The sequence below is a fragment of the Schistocerca nitens genome, chromosome 6 (genome assembly GCF_023898315.1).
Source record: "Schistocerca nitens isolate TAMUIC-IGC-003100 chromosome 6, iqSchNite1.1, whole genome shotgun sequence".
NCBI lineage: Eukaryota > Metazoa > Arthropoda > Insecta > Orthoptera > Acrididae > Schistocerca > Schistocerca nitens.
Window position 1 is genome coordinate 51,544,580 of NC_064619.1, and position 19,158 is coordinate 51,563,737.

Sequence of the window (19,158 nt, forward strand, 5' to 3'; positions counted from 1 at the left end):
TATTTCTTCTCCCTGGATTTTAATACCTACTCCAAATTTTTCTTTTGTTTCGTTTACTGCTTGCTCAATATACGGATTGAATAACATTGGGGAGAGGCTACAACCCTGTCTCACTCCCTTCCCAACTACTGCTTCCCTTTCATGTCCCTCGACTCTTATAACTGCCATCTGGTTTCTGTACAAATTGTAAATAGCCTTTCGCTCCCTGTATTTTACCCCTGCCACCTTTAGTATTTGAAAGAGAGTATTCCAATCAACATTGTCAAAAGCTTCCTCTAAGTCTACAAATGCTAGAAACGTAGATTTGCCTTTCTTTAATCTTTCTTCTAAGATAAGTTGTAAGGTCAGTATTGCCTCACGTGTTCCAACATTTCTACGGAATCCAAACTGATCTTCCCCGAGGTCGGCTTGTACCAGTTTTTCCATTCGTCTGTAAATAATTCGCATTAGTATTTTGCAGCTCTGACTTATTAAACTGATAGTTCGGTAATTATCACATCTGTCAACCCCTGCTTTCTTTGGGATTGGAATTATTATATTCTTCTTGAAATCTGAGGCTATTTCGCCTGTCTCGTACATCTTGCTCACCAGATGGTACAGTTTTGTCAGGACTGGCTCTCCCAAAGCCATCAGTAGTTCTAATGGAATGTTGTCTACTCCCGGGGCCTTGTTTCGACTCAGGTCTTTTGTGCTCTGTCAAACTCTTCACGCAGTATCGTATCTCCCATTTCATCTTCATCTACATCCTCTTCCATTTCCATAATATTGTCCTCAAGTACATCACCCTTGTATAGACCCTCTATATACTCCTTCCACCTTTCTGCTTTCCCCTCTTTGCTTAGAACTGGGTTTCCATCTGAGCTCTTGATATTCATACAAGTGGTTCTCTTTTCTCCAAAGGTCTCTTTAATTTTCCTGTAGGCTGTATCTATCTGACCCCTAGTGAGATAAGCCTCTACATCCTTACATTTGTCCTCTAGCCATCCCTGCTTAGCCATTTTGCACTTCCTGTTGATCTCATCTTTGAGACGTTTGTATTCCTTCTTGCCTGCTTAATTTACTGGATTTTTATATTTTCTCCTTTCATCATTTAAATTAAACATTTCTTCTGTTACCCAAGGATTACTACTAGCCCTCGTCTTTTTACCTACTTGATCCTCTGCTGCCCCACTGCTGCCTTCACTACTTCATCCCTCAGAGCTACCCATTCGTCTTCTACTGTATTTCTTTCCCCCATTCCTGTCAGTTGTTCCCTTATGCTCTCCCTGAAACTCTGCACAACCTCTGGTTTAGTCAGTTTATCCAAGTCCCATCTCCTTAAATTCCCACCTTTTTGCAGTTTCTTTAGTTTTAATCTACAGTTCATAACCAATAGATTGTGGTCAGATTCCACATCTGCCCCTGGAAATGTCCTACAATTTAAAACCTGGTTCCGAAATCTATGTCTTACCATTATATAATCTATCTGATACCTTTTAGTATCTTCAGGATTCTTCCATGTATACAACCTTCTTTTATGATTCTTGAACCAAGTGTTAGCTATGATTAAGGTATGCTCTGTGCAAAATTCTACCAGACGGCTTCCTCTTTCATTTCTTAGCCCCAGTCCATATTCACCTACTATGTTCCCTTCTCTCCCTTTTCCTACTGTCGAATTCCAGTCACCCATGACTATTAAATTTTCGTCTCCCTTCACTACCTGAATAATTTCTTTTATCTTGGTTTAAGAAGTATGAAAGAAAGTTGTATACATGGAAGAAACCTGGAGATAAGGACAGGTTTCAGATATATTATATAATGGTAAGACAGAGATTTAGGAACTATGTTTTATATTGTAAGACATTTCCAGGGGCAGATGTGGAATCTGACCACAATCTATTGGTTATGAACTGTAGATTAAAACTGAAGAAACCGCAAAAAGGTGGGAATTTAAGGAGATGGGACTTGGATAAACTGACCAAACCGGAAATTGTACAGAGTTTCAGGGAGAGCATAAGGGACCAATTGACAGGAATGGGGGAAAGAAATACAGTAGAAGAATGTCGTCAAATCAGGTGATGCTGAGGGAATTAGATTAGGAAATGAAACACTGAAAGTAGAAGATGAGTTTTGCTATTTTGTCAGCAAAATTACTGATGATGGCTGAAGTAGAGAGCATATAAAATGTAGACTGACAATGGTAAGCAAAGCGTTTCTGAAGAAGAGAAATTTGTTAAAATCGAGTATAGATTTAAGTGTCAGGATGTCTTTCCTGAGGGTATTTGTCTGGAGTGTAGCCTTGTATGGAAGTGAAATATGGACAATAAACAGTTTAGACAAGAAGAGAATAGAAGTTTTTGAAATGTTGTGCTACAGAAGTGTGCTGACAATTAGATGGGCAGATTACGTAACTGATAAGGAGGTAATGAATGGAAATGGGGAGGAAAGGAATTTGTGGCACAACTTGACTAGAAGAAGGGATCAGTTGGTAGGACACATTCTGAGGCATCATGGGATCACCAATTTAGTATTGGAAGGCAGCGTGGAGGGTAAAAATCGTAGAGGGAGACCAAGAGATGAATACACTAAGCAGATTCAGAAGGATGTAGGTTGCAGTAGGTACTGGGAGGTGAAGAAGCTTGCACAGGATAGAGCAGCATGGAGAGCTGCATCAAACCAGTCTCAGGACGGAAGACCACAACAACAACAGTACCTGGGCAGCAAAATAACAGATGATGGATGGAGGAAGGTGGACCTAAAAAGTGGACTAGCATTGGCAGAAAGGGCATTCCTGGCCAAGAAAAGTAAGAGAAGTCTACTGGTGTCAAACTTAGGTCTTAATTTGTGAAGAAATTTCTGAGAATGTATGTTTGGAGCACAGCATTGCATGGTAGTGAAATATGGACTGTGGGAAAAGCAGAGCGGAAGAGAATCAAAGCATTTGAGATGTAGTGCCACAGACGAATGTTGAAAATTGTGGACTGATCAGGTATGGAATCAGGAGGTTATTTGCAGAATTGGAGATGAAAGGAATATGTGGAAAACACTGACAAGGAGAAGGGACAGGTTGATAGGACATCTGTTAAGACATCAGGGAATGACTTCCATGGTACTAGAGGTAGCTGAAGAGGGCAAAAACTGTAGTAGAAAACAGAGATTGGAATACATCAAACAAATAATTGAGGACATAGGTTGCAAGTGCTACTCTGAAATGAGGTTGGCGCAGGAGAGGAATTCATGGTGGGCCGAATCAAACCAGTCAGAAGACTGATGACAAAAAAACTGGCTGAGCACTTGAATGGACATAGAGGAACTGTCCACTTTAGGGATGCCCAGTACCCAATTGCTGAATGTGCTGTACAGCTTGACTACAATACTACTATTACTATACTACATGGGCTGTTTTGCTCCCCATCTGATACTAGTTTCCCTGAAGTCTGAAAATGGAAATTCGCCCTCCAACATACCTCGTATCCTGATGTCTTCTTGACTTAACCTCTGTTAACATACAGTTCTTCTCATTTTTCATACTATTGTTTTGTCATTTATGTTATTGTTTGATTTAGTATTTTTTTTTATTTTTTCATCTTCATTCTCTCCTACCCCTATATAAAAAAACAAAGATTCCATGACTTACCAAACGGGAAAGCGCTGGTAGACAGAAACAATAAAAAACACACAAACACACACACAGAATTTCTAGCTTTTGCAACAAACTGTTGCCTCATCAGGAAAGAGGGAAGGAGAGGGAAAGACGAAAGGATGTGGGTTTTAAGGGAGAGGGTAAGGAGTCATTCCAATCCCGGGAGCGGAAAGACTTACCTTAGGGGGAAAAAAGGACAGGTATACACTCGCGCGCACACACACACATATCCATCCACACATATACAGACACAAGCAGACATATTTATAGTTTTTCCCATATACCTGTCCTTTTTTCCCCCTAAGGTAAGTCTTTCCGCTCCCGGGATTGGAATGACTCCTTACCCTCTCCCTTAAAACCCACATCCTTTCGTCTTTCCCTCTCCTTCCCCTCTTTCCTGATGAGGCAACAGTTTGTTGCGAAAGCTTGAATTTTGTGTGTATATTTGTGTTTGTTTGTGTGTCTGTTGACCTGCCAGCACTTTCGTTTGGTAAGTCACATCATCTTTGTATATATATATATATATATATATATATATATATATATATATATATATATATATATATATATATATATATATATATATATATACCTCGGATCACGGAACGGATTTAAAGGAAACCGACCAAGCAATGGAAAAGGATTACGAGATGGTTTACGACTGGGCACCTTAAACGTAAGGACTCTAACTGGGAAGTTAGAAGAAATTGTAGAAATGATGGAAAGGAGGAAATTGGACATCTTGGGACTTGCTGAGACTAGGTGGAGAGGAGTTGGTGAAAAACCACTAAGTAAAGGATGTAAACTGTACTGGATAGGGAATGAGAGGGGAAGAAATGGAGTGGCAATAGTGGTCAGAGAGGGTCTGCAGGAGGAGGTGGAAGGTATCAATGATCGAATGATAAAAGCCAGAGTACGGGTGAAAGGAAAAAGCATTGAAATCATCCAAGCATATGCCCCACAGGTGGGGTGTACAAAAAAGGAGAAGGAGGAATTTGAAGATGACATGCAAAAGCAGCTAAATGGAGGAAATCAGATTATAATAGGGGACCTCAATGCACATGTTGGCACAGACAGGAAAGGATTCGAGGAGATAATGGGACCAGAGGGCTGGGGGAACCGAAATAGAGAAGGAGAATTCTGCAAGAGGAATGGGCTGGCGATCGCAAATTCCTGGTACAAGAAGAGAAGTAGTCACAAAATAACTTGGTACAGTGGGGACTGGTCCCAAACTTCAGTAGTAGACTATGTACTAGTGGATAGGCAGATGATGAGCAGCCTCACAGATGTTAAGGTCATTCCATCTGAGGCCTTAGACAGTGACCATCGGCTGTTGGTAGCCACCCTGAGAGAGAAAAAAGATAGGAGGGCAACAGATATACAGGAGAAAAGGTTGAAGACATGGATGCTGAGAGAGGATGAACGGAGGACCCAATACCAGACACTGATCAGGAAGAAGCTGCCAAAGGAAGATCAGAGAACAGTGGAAGAAGAATGGGGAGATTTTAAGAGGGCTCTAGTTGAGGCAGCTGAGACTGTGTGCGGAAGAACTAGCACAAAGAGGAGAAGTAGGGAAACCCCATGGTGGAACAACATATGTAAAGAGGCAGTACTTCGAAAGAACAAAGCCTTCAGAGAATGGTTCCAGACCCGAACAGAGGAAGCTAGGGTAAAATATAAGGAAAGCAAGAAAGCGGCACAGACCATAGTAAGGGCGGAGAAGAAGAAGTGGATGGAAAAATGGACAAGAATGTTAGAAGAGGACAGTGAAGGGAACAAAAAAGTACTTTACACCATGGTAAGAAATAAGAGGAACGACAGAAGCGAGCGCCTGAGGATCATGGATAATAATAGAAGAGTTGTGGAGGAAATGCATGAGCTCAAAAAGATTTGGAAGGAGTACTTTGAAGATCTGTTGAATGCTGCCAAGCGGGTAACTAACAGCGATGGAGAGCCTAAGGCAGCAGACGATTATAATAGTGGGGAAATTGATGATCTAACTTGGAAGGAAGTGGAAGAAGCCATAAAGAGGATGAAAGGGGGCAAGGCACCAGGTTGGGACGAAGTAACAGTGGATATGATACTAGCAGCAGGAGAAGTAGGAACCCAGTGGCTATACAGAGTGCTGAGGGTGGTGTTGAAGGAGAACAGAATTCCTGAGGATTGGAAGAAAGGAATTATAGTCCCGATCTTCAAGAAAGGGGATAAAAGGAGATGTGAGAACTACAGAGGAATCACCCTGCTATGCCACTGTGGAAAAATCTATGAAAAGATCCTGGAGAAGAGAATAAGAAGCAGTATTGAAAGTAGACTGCAAGAGGAGCAGTACGGTTTCAGACCGGGAAGATCAACAACGGACCTCATATTTGCGGTAAGGCAACTGCAGGAAAGGCACTATGAGTACGGGAAGGACTTAATCATGGCCTTTTTAGATATTGAGAAGGCGTATGACAGTATCTGTAGGGACAAGCTCTGGGATGTGCTGAACGCAAAAGGGATAGATGAAGAGATAACACGAAAAGTCAGAAAAATGTATGAGGGAAGTGAGAGTTGTGTGAAAGTGGGGAGGGAACGTACTGCATGGTTCAAGCTGGAAAATGGGCTGCGACAGGGAAGTGCACTTTCGCCTTTATTGTTTATTATTGTTATGGATGAAATCCTACAGCAAGTATCAGATGCAATTGGAGATAATAAAATGAAAGCAGTGCTTTTTGCCGATGACCTGATGTTATGGGGAAATTGCGAGAAGGAGGTGCAAGAGCAGTTAGATGCATGGGAGGCAACGGCAGCACAATATGGAATGCATTTCTCTGCAAAGAAAAGTGAAATAATTGTCACAACAAGGAAGAAGAATAGGCCAAATGTGGATATAACTTGTGGAGGGGAAAAACTACAAGTGGTAGAGAACTTCAAGTACCTGGGAAGTGTGATTGAAAGTAAGGGGGGAAACGCAATGGAAATAAATGAAAGGTGCAGAAAAGCAGGGCAGTTCTACAAATGCATTAGGGGGCTTATTTGGAGCAAGGAGGTGCCACAGAAATCCAAGGGAATTATATACCGAACCTACTTTGTCCCCATATTGGCATACGGAAGTGAGACATGGGTAATGCACAAAAGCGACAAAAGTAGAATACAGGCTAGTGAAATGAAGTTCCAGAGGAGCAGGTTGGGTGTAACAAGACGAGACAGATTGCGAAATGTGTATGTGAGGGAAAGACTAAAGGAGGAACCAGTACAGGACAGGATAGAAAAATCAAGACTGCAGTGGTATGGACACATGAAGAGAATGGATGAGGGAAGAATTCCAAAGAGGATGTTTGATCTGTAACTGGAGGGGAAGAGGCCCAGAGGAAGACCAAGAGATAGATGGGTGAAGGGAGTGAAGGAATGTGTGATGAGAAGAGGAGAGAACTGGACGAAGGTGGAAGAGGGGGAATGGTGGAAAGACAGAACACGATGGAGAGGCTTGTGTTCCCGACAGACCCAGCCAGTGGCTGGAAACTGTCCAAGATGATGATATATATATATATGGAAATAAATGAAAGGTGCAGAAAAGCAGGGCAGTTCTACAAATGCATTAGGGGGCTTATTTGGAGCAAGGAGGTGCCACAGAAATCCAAGGGAATATATATATATATATATTGCCGCCACTCATACCTCACCTGTCATTCAACAACATCTTTGCCTCTGCACTTCTGCCTCGACTGACATCTCTGCCCAAACTCTTTGTCTTTAAATATGTCTGCTTGTGTCTGTATATGTGTGGATGGATATGTGTGCGAGTGTATACCCGTCCTTTTTTCCCCCTAAGGTAAGTCTTTCCACTCCCGGGATTGGAATGACTCCTTACCCTCTCCCTTAAAACCCACATCCTTTCGTCTTTCCCTCTCCTTCCCTCTTTCCTGATGAGGCAACAGTTTGTTGCGAAAGCTGGAATTTTGTGTGTATGTTTGTGTTTGTTGTGTGTCTGTCGACCTGCCAGCACTTTCATTTGGTAAGTCACATCATCTTTGTTTTTAGATATATTTTTCCCACATGGAATGTTTCCCTCTATTATATATATATATTTTCCCGTCGCCTTTTCCTAATTTCACTATTTGTGTCTCTCCTTTTTTCTCTTCCTTTTAATCCATCTTTGCCTCATCTTATCATCACAATGCGTGGGTCCCTCTCATCCTGAGTTCTTAAATGATTTGGCCCTAGTTCTTAATCTTAACCAGCCTATCTGAATTTCCTTTCTGAGGAAAGAACTAACAATCCTGAAAACTAGGATACTCTTTAGTGCTTTTATGTGTCTTATCAGCAGTACTAAGAACTTTCCCCCTAAAGCTAATTACTGACAGACTATTCTTTCTTTATTTTTTATAGTTTTTTCAAGAGAATTTTCCTTTCAGTACAAATGATTGTAATAATATCACATACTTTAATAGATGTAGTGGTAGATTTTGTATCCAACAATGATTCAGGTTCCCGCTTAGTGCAGACATGGACATGTCAGAGGTATTGAGGCTGCAAGAGGCAGCTGTGGGCCACTGTCGTAAGAGCAGCCACTGCCGAGGAATCTGCTTCACGTGGTGCCACCCGGTGGTGACTGCTTCTGAGCATATGGTCTGGGATCGCAGTGCAGCTCATTCCTTGCTGAACGTTTCAGCTATTTGTATTGTGCCATTGCACAGCCAAGATGACTTAGTTTGTTTCCGTTTTCAAGTGGTTACCGATTTGGAACTGTTGTATTGATACGCCAACTTCACTACGTCCCAGGTTTATTAGTGCTTGTTTCACTTAATGAACTCAGTCTATTGCGGACTTACAGGAACATGTATTCTGTTCCTTGTAGTTTGGTGTACCCACCAAAGCAAGCAATGAAAGTTTTACCCATGCCACACAGGATAGAAAAGTACTTACATTAATCCAGAAACTCTCACATGCTCTACTAAATAAGTCTATGACCTTTTGCTACCCAAAAGGCTATAAATTTATTTGTAGTTGGTTGGCATTTTCAGCGTGTATATGACCGGGGACAACTGGGAGATCCGGGAAAAACCTGGGAATTTTTTCATCCGGAAGAAAACCGGGAAAAACCCAGGAATTTTTTAGAATTCTGGGAATTTTTCATTGTTTTTGTTTTCAGTTAAATTTTTGTAACTTTGACTGGTAAGAACCGATACTCTAACAGAGGATATTACTGTATCCCACAACTGCAGAGTAATACTGCAGCAAAAAACGTGAACGAGAGAAAAACGAAAATAAAACTTAAACTGCAAAGGAAATGCGCCCTATACAACAAAACACAGTGCTCATACAACTGTCTGCCTACAGCAAAATATGTCAAAGGCTTTAGGAAGACTGTGCAATGCTGCGTAACAACAAATTGTCTCCGATGAGCATGATGTTACAACTGTTTACATTAGATTTGTTTTAGCAGTTACGAGCGGGATCAGGCGTATGCACAGTTGATTAGTAGCTTCTCCCACTTCTGGTTACAGAAATGTAGCTGTTGGCTGTGTAAGCAGTCGCAGCAAGCAGCTAGATGCTACTGGGAAAAATTTTACTGGAGCGCCCAAGCCGCCAGATTCATGTGCGCAGCAGCCCCAGATCTGGGCGGGGAGGGGGGGGGGGCAAATTCATATTCTTGAGGGGAAAAAAACCTTGTTTCACAAAGCGCCCAGCACCCAGCGCACGTTAGTCTATCGATTATTCATATGGCTTGGAAACACACTCTAAGTTGATTTCTGAGTGAATCATAAGTTGATTTGTGAATGCGTGCATAGTGTACATGATGTCACTGTCTGGGGAATCCTCGTCACATGTAGAAACAAACTTTCCTACAGAAAAAATGGGCTATACAAGGTGAGCAGAGTAAGACGAACGGGTTAATGCCAACCGCTGTCTGTTTGTGTGGTTGATTGGGTTTGTGAATGATGAGCATTGTTATAATTACTAGCGAAATCCATACATTCAGACTACCGGAGTGGAAATAAACGAATAACAGGTAAGAAAGATTACGTATAAAATGGCTCTGAGCACTATGGGACTTAACATCTGACGTCATCAGTCCCCAAGAACTAAGAACTACTTAAACCTAACTAACCTAAAAAAGTCACGTCCATGCCCGAGGCAGGATTCGAACCTGCAACCGCAGCGGTCACTCGGTTCCAGACTAAAGCGCCTAGAACTGCTCAGCCAATGCTGCTGGCGATTACGTATTATCTTCTCGGTGTGTCCAAGACAATGAAATTTTGACAGAAAATTTTTGGCCAGATCGCTATACTAGTAAGGGCCAGTTGTACAGTCCCCAGCTAGCAGCCGCTTTACGTTCTATTCTGGAAGTAACACGGAAAACTCGTTGTACGAACACGTAACAATGCCTGTTGTTGTTGTGGTCTTCAGTCCAGAGACTGGTTTGATGCAGCTCTCCATGCTACTCTATCCTGTGCAAGCTTCTTCATCTCCCAGTACCTACTGCAGCTTACATCCTTCTGAATCTGCTTAGTGTATTCATCTCTTGGTCTCCCTCTATGATTTTTACCCTCCACACTGCCCTCCAACACTAAATTGGTGATCCCTTGATGCCTCAGAACATGTCCTACCAACCGATCCCTTCATGTAGTCAAGTTGTGCCACAAACTCCTCTTCTCCCCAATTCTATTCGATACCTCCTCATTAGTTATGTGATCTACCCATCTAATCTTTCTATTCTCTTCTTGTCCAAACTATTTATTGTCCATGTTTCACTTGCATACATGGCTACACTCAATACAAATACTTTCAGAAACGACTTCCTGACACTTAAGTCTATACTTGATGTTAACAAATTTTTCTTCTTCAGAAACGCTTTCCTTTCCATTGCCAGTCTACATTTTATTTCCTCTCTACTTTGACCACCATAAGTTATGTTGCCCCCCAAATAGAAAAACTCCTTTACTACTTTAAATGTCTCATTTCCTAATCTAATTCCCTCAGCATTACCCAACTTAATTCGACTACATTCCATCATTCTCGTTTTGCTTTTGTTGATGTTCATCTTATATCCTCCTTTCAAGACACTGTCCATGCCATTCAACTGCTCCTCCAAGTCCTTTGCTGTCTCTGACAGAATTACAATGTCATCGGCGAACCTCAAAGTTTTTATTTCTTCTCCATGGATTTTAACACCTACTCCATATTTTTCTTTTGTTTCCTTTACTGCTTTCTCAGTATACAGATTGAATAGCATTGGGGAGAGGTTACAACCCTGTCTTACACCCTTCCCAACTACTGCTTCCCTTTCATGTCCCTTGACTCTTATAACTGCCATCTGCTTTCCGTACAAATTGTAAATAGCCTTTCGCTCCCTGTATTTTACCCTTGCCACCTTCATTATGCCATAATAAAGAACCAAACATGAGATAACATAGTACTGGAACTACAAGAAAATTTAAATCCCGAAAACTACATTGAAAAGCTTAATATCAGGTCATGGCCTACTTCACTGGGATTCTGGACATACAAATGTGCACTTTAAATGTGCACATTTTGGTATGGGTCACGACATTCTGATGCGCTTGGAGTATCCTCTGATGTCTTGTTTCTTTTATGACACAATATAAGATCTTTTAATGTTTTACACGTACAAAAATACGGGCTCCCTACGACATCGTAGCTGTGCAAGCGTGGTGACGCCTGTCATCTGGCACTCTCTGGCAACTGCAGAAACGAACCTATTTCTAATAGGTCACAGGAAAATATGAATGGTGGTTTGAAAAGCGTTGCTATCAAAGTAAATTTATTTTACCCAAGTTGAACTACGTGTGAGAATGTACGATGAATTTCTTAAATCACAGAGCATTTGAATTTCTTAAATCACAGAGCATATGACTCATTTAAAAATCAACTCTTTGATGACGAGCCATTTAGATGAATTTCGAGCTCAGAAGATCAGACATTTATGTCGTTATTAAATATTTGACTGGCACATTTGTGTGATATCTCTTACATTGTAATACGCGCATAAAAGACCAACATTATATGTGCAAGCTTAGCTTCTCTTGCAGCGTATTAATCGTATAGACCAATATTATATGTGAACGCTTTGCTTTTTGTGTAGCCATACTATGTATATTAATTTAAACCATTAGCATTTTCTGTTTGTGTATTCGTGTTGCTATTGGTTGCTATTGGCTGACTACATTACGTGTCCTCAGCTCTGAATACCTGCTGTCATCGGTTGGCGAGATCACTTGACATGAGCTATGCCTGGCTTACAAAAGCGCATCACAATCTCGATTTCAATGCTTCGGAAAGTAACATGCGGTGTTTGGTGGAATTCGAATTTATACTTTCGTAATACGAAAATATGCAACGTATATGTTGCTGCTCATCAAAGATCTTTCCAAAATGTGTTGTTTTCCCTGTGTTTAGTTTTCTAAAGTGCCGGGAAGTTCTATGCCCGTGTATAACCATTCAAAGTACTGATAAGTTATACTGTTCTGAGAGAAAATATACTGTCAGTTAACAGGGAAAAAGTATGTTTTCATCCGGGAGAAAGTGTATTTTTATCCGGGAAGTCCGGGAGAAATCCGGGAATTTTTTTTCCTTGTCCGCGTATACACCCTGCATTTTAAACATAGCAGAGTGACACTTGTCAGTCCAGAAGGGCTCATGCAGTCTTAATAGGTGGCCTGATGATGGAGTGTTAGCAGCTGATTGGGTCATATTCATCCACATTGTGAGGACACTGAAACTTTTGCTGTGCAGTGTCCAGTTAAGTTTGCTGACCATCCACCTCTGTAACTTTCTCTTTGGCACTGCTTGATCCATCAAGTGTACCCAGACTGGAAAGTGACCACTGGAGTGTAGACCATTGATCACCTCTCACTAATTAGTATCTATGAGGACAGAAGAGCATATCTTTGGAGACATGACACTTTTTCTTTCTATGAGGTGTCCAACAGTATTAATCCAGAGCTTCTGTTGGTGAAACTCTTCTGCAAATTGTGTGTGGTAAAGCCTCCACAGCTGATAAATGGTGCGGGAGCAGGGGGGGGGGGGGGAGCTGTGTGATAAAATTTCAAAGAACACCATGTCCAGTGTGTCACTGTGGGCAAGTAAAGGAATTGTATTATAGCCCCATTTGATATGTACACTGGAGGTGCAGCTGCTGGCAAATTGTTTGTGAGATGAGGTGTGGTAACCATCACTTACAGAGATGTCACTGCTACTCATAGCATTCACCCCACTGAAATAACACTTTATTAGTGGCTGGGCACGCAGGTAGTACAATCCTTAAAACTATCTGAGGCATAAAGCTTTACCCTATGTCTCCAGTCTTCCACATATGTCCAAGACATGAACATTCTACTGCAGAGCTGGAGCGATGTTAGCGGTTGGCATTTCTGTGTCTGTCTCCTTTTCTGTCCTGTTGGAGAGCCTGTTAAGTTTGAGTGATAAGTAGATGGACTCTTCAAAATACTCGTAGGCAAAATCATCCTCCATAGGCTGTGTAAGCAGATTGTCATTGAACCTTCCTCACAGTGCCAGTGTAATGTGATATGATAATAGTGAAGTTTTCAGTTTTAATTTATTGTTTTTCACTTTTTGGTTGTATTTAGTAGGAGATGATGAGCTATTTTTCCTGTATTGGACAGTCTGTAGGATAGTATATGAAGTTTCACAACATTTTCATTGATGTAATGGGTGGCTGTTTGGATATGGAAGCCATCAGAGATGTTGTATCTTTAGAAATAGACATATAGTTGCACATAAATTACATATATTAGTACAAGTTGTAATATGTGTTTTCAGGGAAACATTACGCAAAATCTTGGATGCATTTACTAACTTGAGTGACCTCAGATAAGTTAAATTTGATATAGAGTTTTCGCAGTTAACTTCATTGCTGGTGATTTCCTATACTTTTAAGTGTTTGTTTTTCACATTTTTAATCATCTGTTGTATGCATCATCAACTTCACATTGTACAAGAACAGTGGGCCCGCCTTATGTACTGTAATTGTTAAATGTCATTTATTTTGTCATGACTCAAGTATACTATATGTAGTGATTCATTCTGTTAGATGCACACTAATAGTATGTAGTAATGTGTGGCAGGGCAACTTCGGATTGGGTCAATGACTGATTTGAACTTCATATTTAACATTACATTTTGATAATAACAGTTGGAGCACAATTAATCATGTGCGAAGAAATTGAATCTGTTGGTTTCGAGTCTGTTTTAGCTGCTCCTGCTTTCTCTCCTCCCCTTCACTTTTTGCCTGTTCCATCTCAGTGCATACAAATAAGAAAGAAAGCTTGTTAATTTAAACGCACATTATTGTACCTTGAATTAAATTGTTTCCAGATATACACTGATTGTGCAGAAGGAAATTGATGTTAGTTTTAAAGTAACTTTTCATTTTCAGACAAATATTCCAGTTTCTTCATATGTCATACTTTCTCTCTGCTATTAATCTTTTAATAAATGCTGACAATATTATGAATGCTAAAGTCTTTTATATAGTGAGCAGCAGTCTATCCTTTTCATAATATTGTCATTATTCCATCATCTATTTTTGACTGTAATAAATTCTTTCTTAATGTCTCTTCATGAAACCATCTTCTTGTCTGTAACCTTAACTTTTTTACTCATCATTTCAATCACATAGTTATATGAGTCATTTGAATATGTATCTGGACTGATATAATCCCAATGTAGGAATCGTATGGGGAACATGCGCGGCTGGGCAGGTCCTTTGTCGGACACGTGGCACAATCAGCAAGCAGTTCTTCAGCGCAGGATTCTGGACCGCATGCGAGAACTGGGAATTATTCCTGTCTTACCAGCATTTGCAGGACATGTTCCCAGAGCTTTTGAACGGTGAGAACTGAATATTATAATTTATTTAACCCTTGTTGTTTAGGTATTTTTAATCAAGTGAACGCATATTACAACTTTCATATATGTTTTGTACATTGTGTTAATCTAATTTTGACATAATGTATTGTGATTTAAAATTGAATTTCTGTTTGTGGTCTAATTTGTTTTGGTCAATGGAATTTTAAAATTTGTGTTATCAACAGCAGTAGCATTGAATATTTATTTTTATTTTTGTATTTATGTGTGTGTGACTTATACAAGGAATTGTTACAAACAGTTTGAATCGTGGAAACTAATATTCTTTGATCCCATGAATCCTTTTCAGTTGATAATTTTAATGTTAACAATGACAACTTAAAATAAAACAAGGCTTTTCTTCTTTTCCATTTACTCTGTGGTTCAAGGGCTCCGAGCTACTCATTTTATGTAGCATTTTTCCTGCTCATTTTAAGTGAAAATTAAGTTTCTCGAGACAGTACTTTGAATTAAGTTTTTTTTCTCCAATAAAATCATATGTATTACAATGCTCATGCCTGAAAAACAATCATTGTCAAATGTTTCATATAAAAAGTTTGCTCTTCTTTTTTGTTTCCTATTTTTTATCTTTTATTCCTTTGTTATTTTCTTTTTTTTTGTATTCAGGACACTGTTGTTTACCTTTCCACCAAAGTCCTTAGCACCACAAAAATTTCAGTCCTATCCAGAGGTCTCACCTTAAGCCCTGCACCCAAATTTAACCGTGCTGAACTTGTCAAAGACCTACTCTCCTGCTCCTGATCCCTGCAATGGAAACACTTCCTTGCCACCAGTCTCTCCAGCGAAAGCCAACCTAATCCCAACAGTTAACCCTGCCTCTCCCAGTTTATACCACCATCTAACCGTGATCCTCTCGCCCTCCCACATAACCTTCACCTGGCCTCCTTCCAGGAATTCCTTACCTCCAACTTGACCTCACCATCCTTTCCCAGATCCCTTCATAAGAACACCAACCTTCCAGCAGAAGAGAGAACAGCCATACACAACCTCAAAAAATCCTGACCTAATCATCCTACCTTCAGACAATGGTTCCACCATTGTTGTCATGAAACACAGTGACTACCTGGTGAAAGGCCTTTGCCATTTATCTGACTCCTCCACCTATAAACTCTGACAGAATGATCCCATTCCTGAAGTGCAGCATGACCACCAGTCCCCGCTTAAAGCCTTATGCTCTTCCCAGAGCCTCTCCCCAGAATCCATTTCCCACCTCACTCTGACAACACCCTGCACGCCCACTTTCTATATGCTCCCCAAACTCTACAAACCCAACAATCCTGGATGCCCCACTGTAGCTGGTTGTTGTGCCTCCATTGAAAGAATTTCGGCAGTCATTGACCACCACTTCCAACCAACTGGCAGTAATCTAGCCTCTAACTTCAAAGTTACCAACCACTTTCCTCACCAACTCTCCACCTGATATCACCACTCCTCTATCTCCTGGAACCCTACTAGTCACTGCTGACACCACTTCCCATACACCAAAATACCTCTTGTCATCAGTAAGCACTACCTTTCCCAATGTCCATCAGACTCCAAACCCACCACCCTATTCCTTGTACACCATACTAACTTTATTCTAACTTACAGCTACTTCGCATTCCGAGGGAAGGATACAAACAAATTCTTGGCACAGCCATGACCACCCGAATGGCACCCTCCTGTGGTAACCTTTCTATGGGTCATCTAGAGGAGACCTTCCTACCCTCCCAAAACACCAAACCCTTAGTTTGGTTCAGGTTCATTGGTGATATCTTCATGATCTGGACTCAGGACCAAGAAACACTATCCTTACTCCTTTGCAACCTCAGCATCATCTCTCCCATCTGCTTCACGTGCTCCCCCTCTACACAGCATGCCACCTTCCTAGATATTGACATCCTCCTCTCTGATGGCTCCATCCACACCTCTGTCCACATAAAACCCATCAACCAACAACAGTACTTGCATTTTGACAGCTGCCATCCCTTCCACACCAAAAAAATTCCCTCCCATACAGCCTGGCAAATCTGCAGTGAAGTATGCTGAAGGTCTCACTAAGGCCTTCGCGGACAGGCACTACCCCCCCCCCCCCCCCCCCCCAAGACCTAGTCTACAAACAGTTCTCCCGTGCCATTTCTCCCACACACCCCAAATCCTGCCACCACCCCAAAGAACCAGCTACAAAGGAGTGCCTCCTTCGTCACCCAGTACCACCCCTGACTGGAATAATAGGACAACATCCTTGATCAGGGCTTTGATACATGTTGTTGTGCTGTGAAATGTGGGACATCCTACCTGAGATCCTTCCCACCCCTCCTAAAGTGTTATTCCATCGCCCACTCAACTTCCACAACATAAAATCCTAGTCCATCCGTACGCCACTCCCAATCCCAACCCCTTGCCACAGGGATCATATACCTGTGGAAGGCCCAGCACTTCTTATTCCATTCCTATCACAGGCTCAGCCTACCTGGTCAGAGGCTGGGGCACCTGTGAAAGCAGCCATGTCACATACCAGCTCTGCTGCAATCATTGCACAGCTTTTTATATTGGTATGACTACCAACCAGCTGTCCACCAGGATTAACAGCTACAGCCAAACAGTGGCCAAGAGCAAAACAGACCACCCGGTTGCACTAGGTGCATCTGAACATAACATACTTCATTTCAATGGCTTCTTCACAAACTGAGCTATCTGGATCCTCCCTCCACCACCAGCTTTTCTGAACTACAGGGATGGGAGTTTTCCTTACAGCACATTCTTCGCTCCCGAAATTATCCCGGCCTCAAACTACATTAACCTGCTGTCCCCACACCAACCACCCGACAGTTTCCACTCCCTCTGCCGTAATGCCTCCTCTGGATTCACACCCTCTTGCCCTCTTTGTGTGTCACCCTCTGCCAACACACCTGCTTGTTATTCCCCTTCCCTGCTCCTCTCTTTTTCCACTGCCTGTTACCCCCCCCCCCCCTTCCCCCGACACCTGCCCCACAGCCTCCAGACACTGCGTGTGTTGACACTCTTCCCATGCCTCCATCTAGTCCCTGCACATTCCACCAGACAGTGGTCTTCTCTCCCCTTTACACCAACATTCCTCACACCCATTATCTTGCTGCTACTGAACACTACCTGTCCAAATGTCTTTCAAACTCCAAACCCATCACTTCTTTCCTTATACACGATACTAACTTTATCCTAACTCACAACTACACCTCATTGAGTGAAGTGGCACAACTGTTAGCACACTGGACTTGCACTCAGGGGGATGACAGTTCAAACCTGCATTTGGCCATCCAGATTTAGATTTTCTGTGATTTCCTAAATCGATCCTTGCAAATGCTGGGATTGTTCTTTTGAAAGGGAATGACCTATTTCCTTCCCCATCCTTGACACAATCCGAGCTTGTTCTCCATCTCTTATGACTTTGATGTCGATCGGATGTTAAGCTCAATCTTCCTTCCTTCATTGCTATGTCTGCTTCTCATTTGAAGGGAGGATATACAGACAAATCCTCAGCACAGCCATGAGCACCAAAGTGACACTCTGCTATGCCAACTGGTTTATTGACCATCTAGAGGAGACCTTTGTACCCTCCCAAAATGTTAGACCCCTAGTCTGGTTCAGGTTTATTGTTGACACCTTCATGGTCTGCACTCTGTACCAAGAGATGCTATCATCACTCCTTTGCTACCTCAACACCTTCTCTTCTATCTGCTTTACCTGCTCCTCAACCCCGAGTGCCACCTTCCTGGATGTTGACCCCCTCCTCTCTGATTGCTCCATCTATAGCTCCATTCACACTAAACCCCCCATTTTGACAACTGTCATCCTTTCCTCACCAAAAAGTCCCTTCCATACAGCTTGGCCATCTGGCAACGGTGTGTCTGCAGTTACAAGAACTTCTTTACTAAGTTTACTGAAGGTCTCACCAAGGCCTTCGCAGACAGGCACTATCCTCCAGACCTATTCCACAAACAGGTATCCCAGCCATTTCCCCTAACATCCCTAATTCTCCCACCACCCCCAAGAGCCAACTACAAAGGAGTGCCTCCTTCATCACTCCTAAACTACATCCTTTGCAGTGCTTTGATTACAAATCATCATGCTCTGAAATAAGGGACATCCTGCCGGAGATCCTTCCCACCCCACCAAAAGTGGTGTTCCATCCCTCAACAAACTTCCACAATATCTTAGTCCATCCCTATTCCACTCCCAATCCCAACCCCTTGCCACCCCTGTGGAAGATGCAGGAGCAAGACCTGCACAATCCACCCACTCAGCACTTCCTATCCCAGTCCTGTCACAGGTTTATCCTATACCAACACAGGCTGGGCCACCTGTGAAAGCAGCCGTATCACATACCAGCACTGCTGCAGTTATTGCACAGCAGTTTATATCGGTATGACTACCAACCAGCTGCCCACCAGGATGGACAGTGACTGCCAAACTGTGACCAAGAGCAAAGTAGACCACCTGTGGCATAACATGCAGCTGAGCATAACATGCTTAATTTCAGTGGCTGCTTGACAACCTGGGCCATCTATATCCTGCCCTCCCCATGGCCAGCGTTTCTGAACTGCAGAGATGGGAGTTATCCTTAGAATACATTTCTGCTCCCAAAATTATCCCAGTCTCAACCTACAGTAACCTAATTTGTGTAGTTG

General features: G+C 42.0%; 1 protein-coding gene across 8 annotated transcripts in view; it reads left to right on the plus strand.

The window, feature by feature from the left end:
- LOC126262725 (alpha-N-acetylglucosaminidase) overlaps positions 1–19,158 on the plus strand; it is a 367,572-nt gene that overhangs the window by 49,195 nt on the left and 299,219 nt on the right. For all 8 annotated transcript variants that reach the window (XM_049959519.1, XM_049959518.1, XM_049959521.1 and 5 more), the window contains exon 5: positions 14,315–14,476. In XM_049959519.1, coding sequence (XP_049815476.1) covers positions 14,315–14,476 — 162 coding nt within the window. The remainder of the gene's footprint in view (positions 1–14,314; positions 14,477–19,158) is intronic.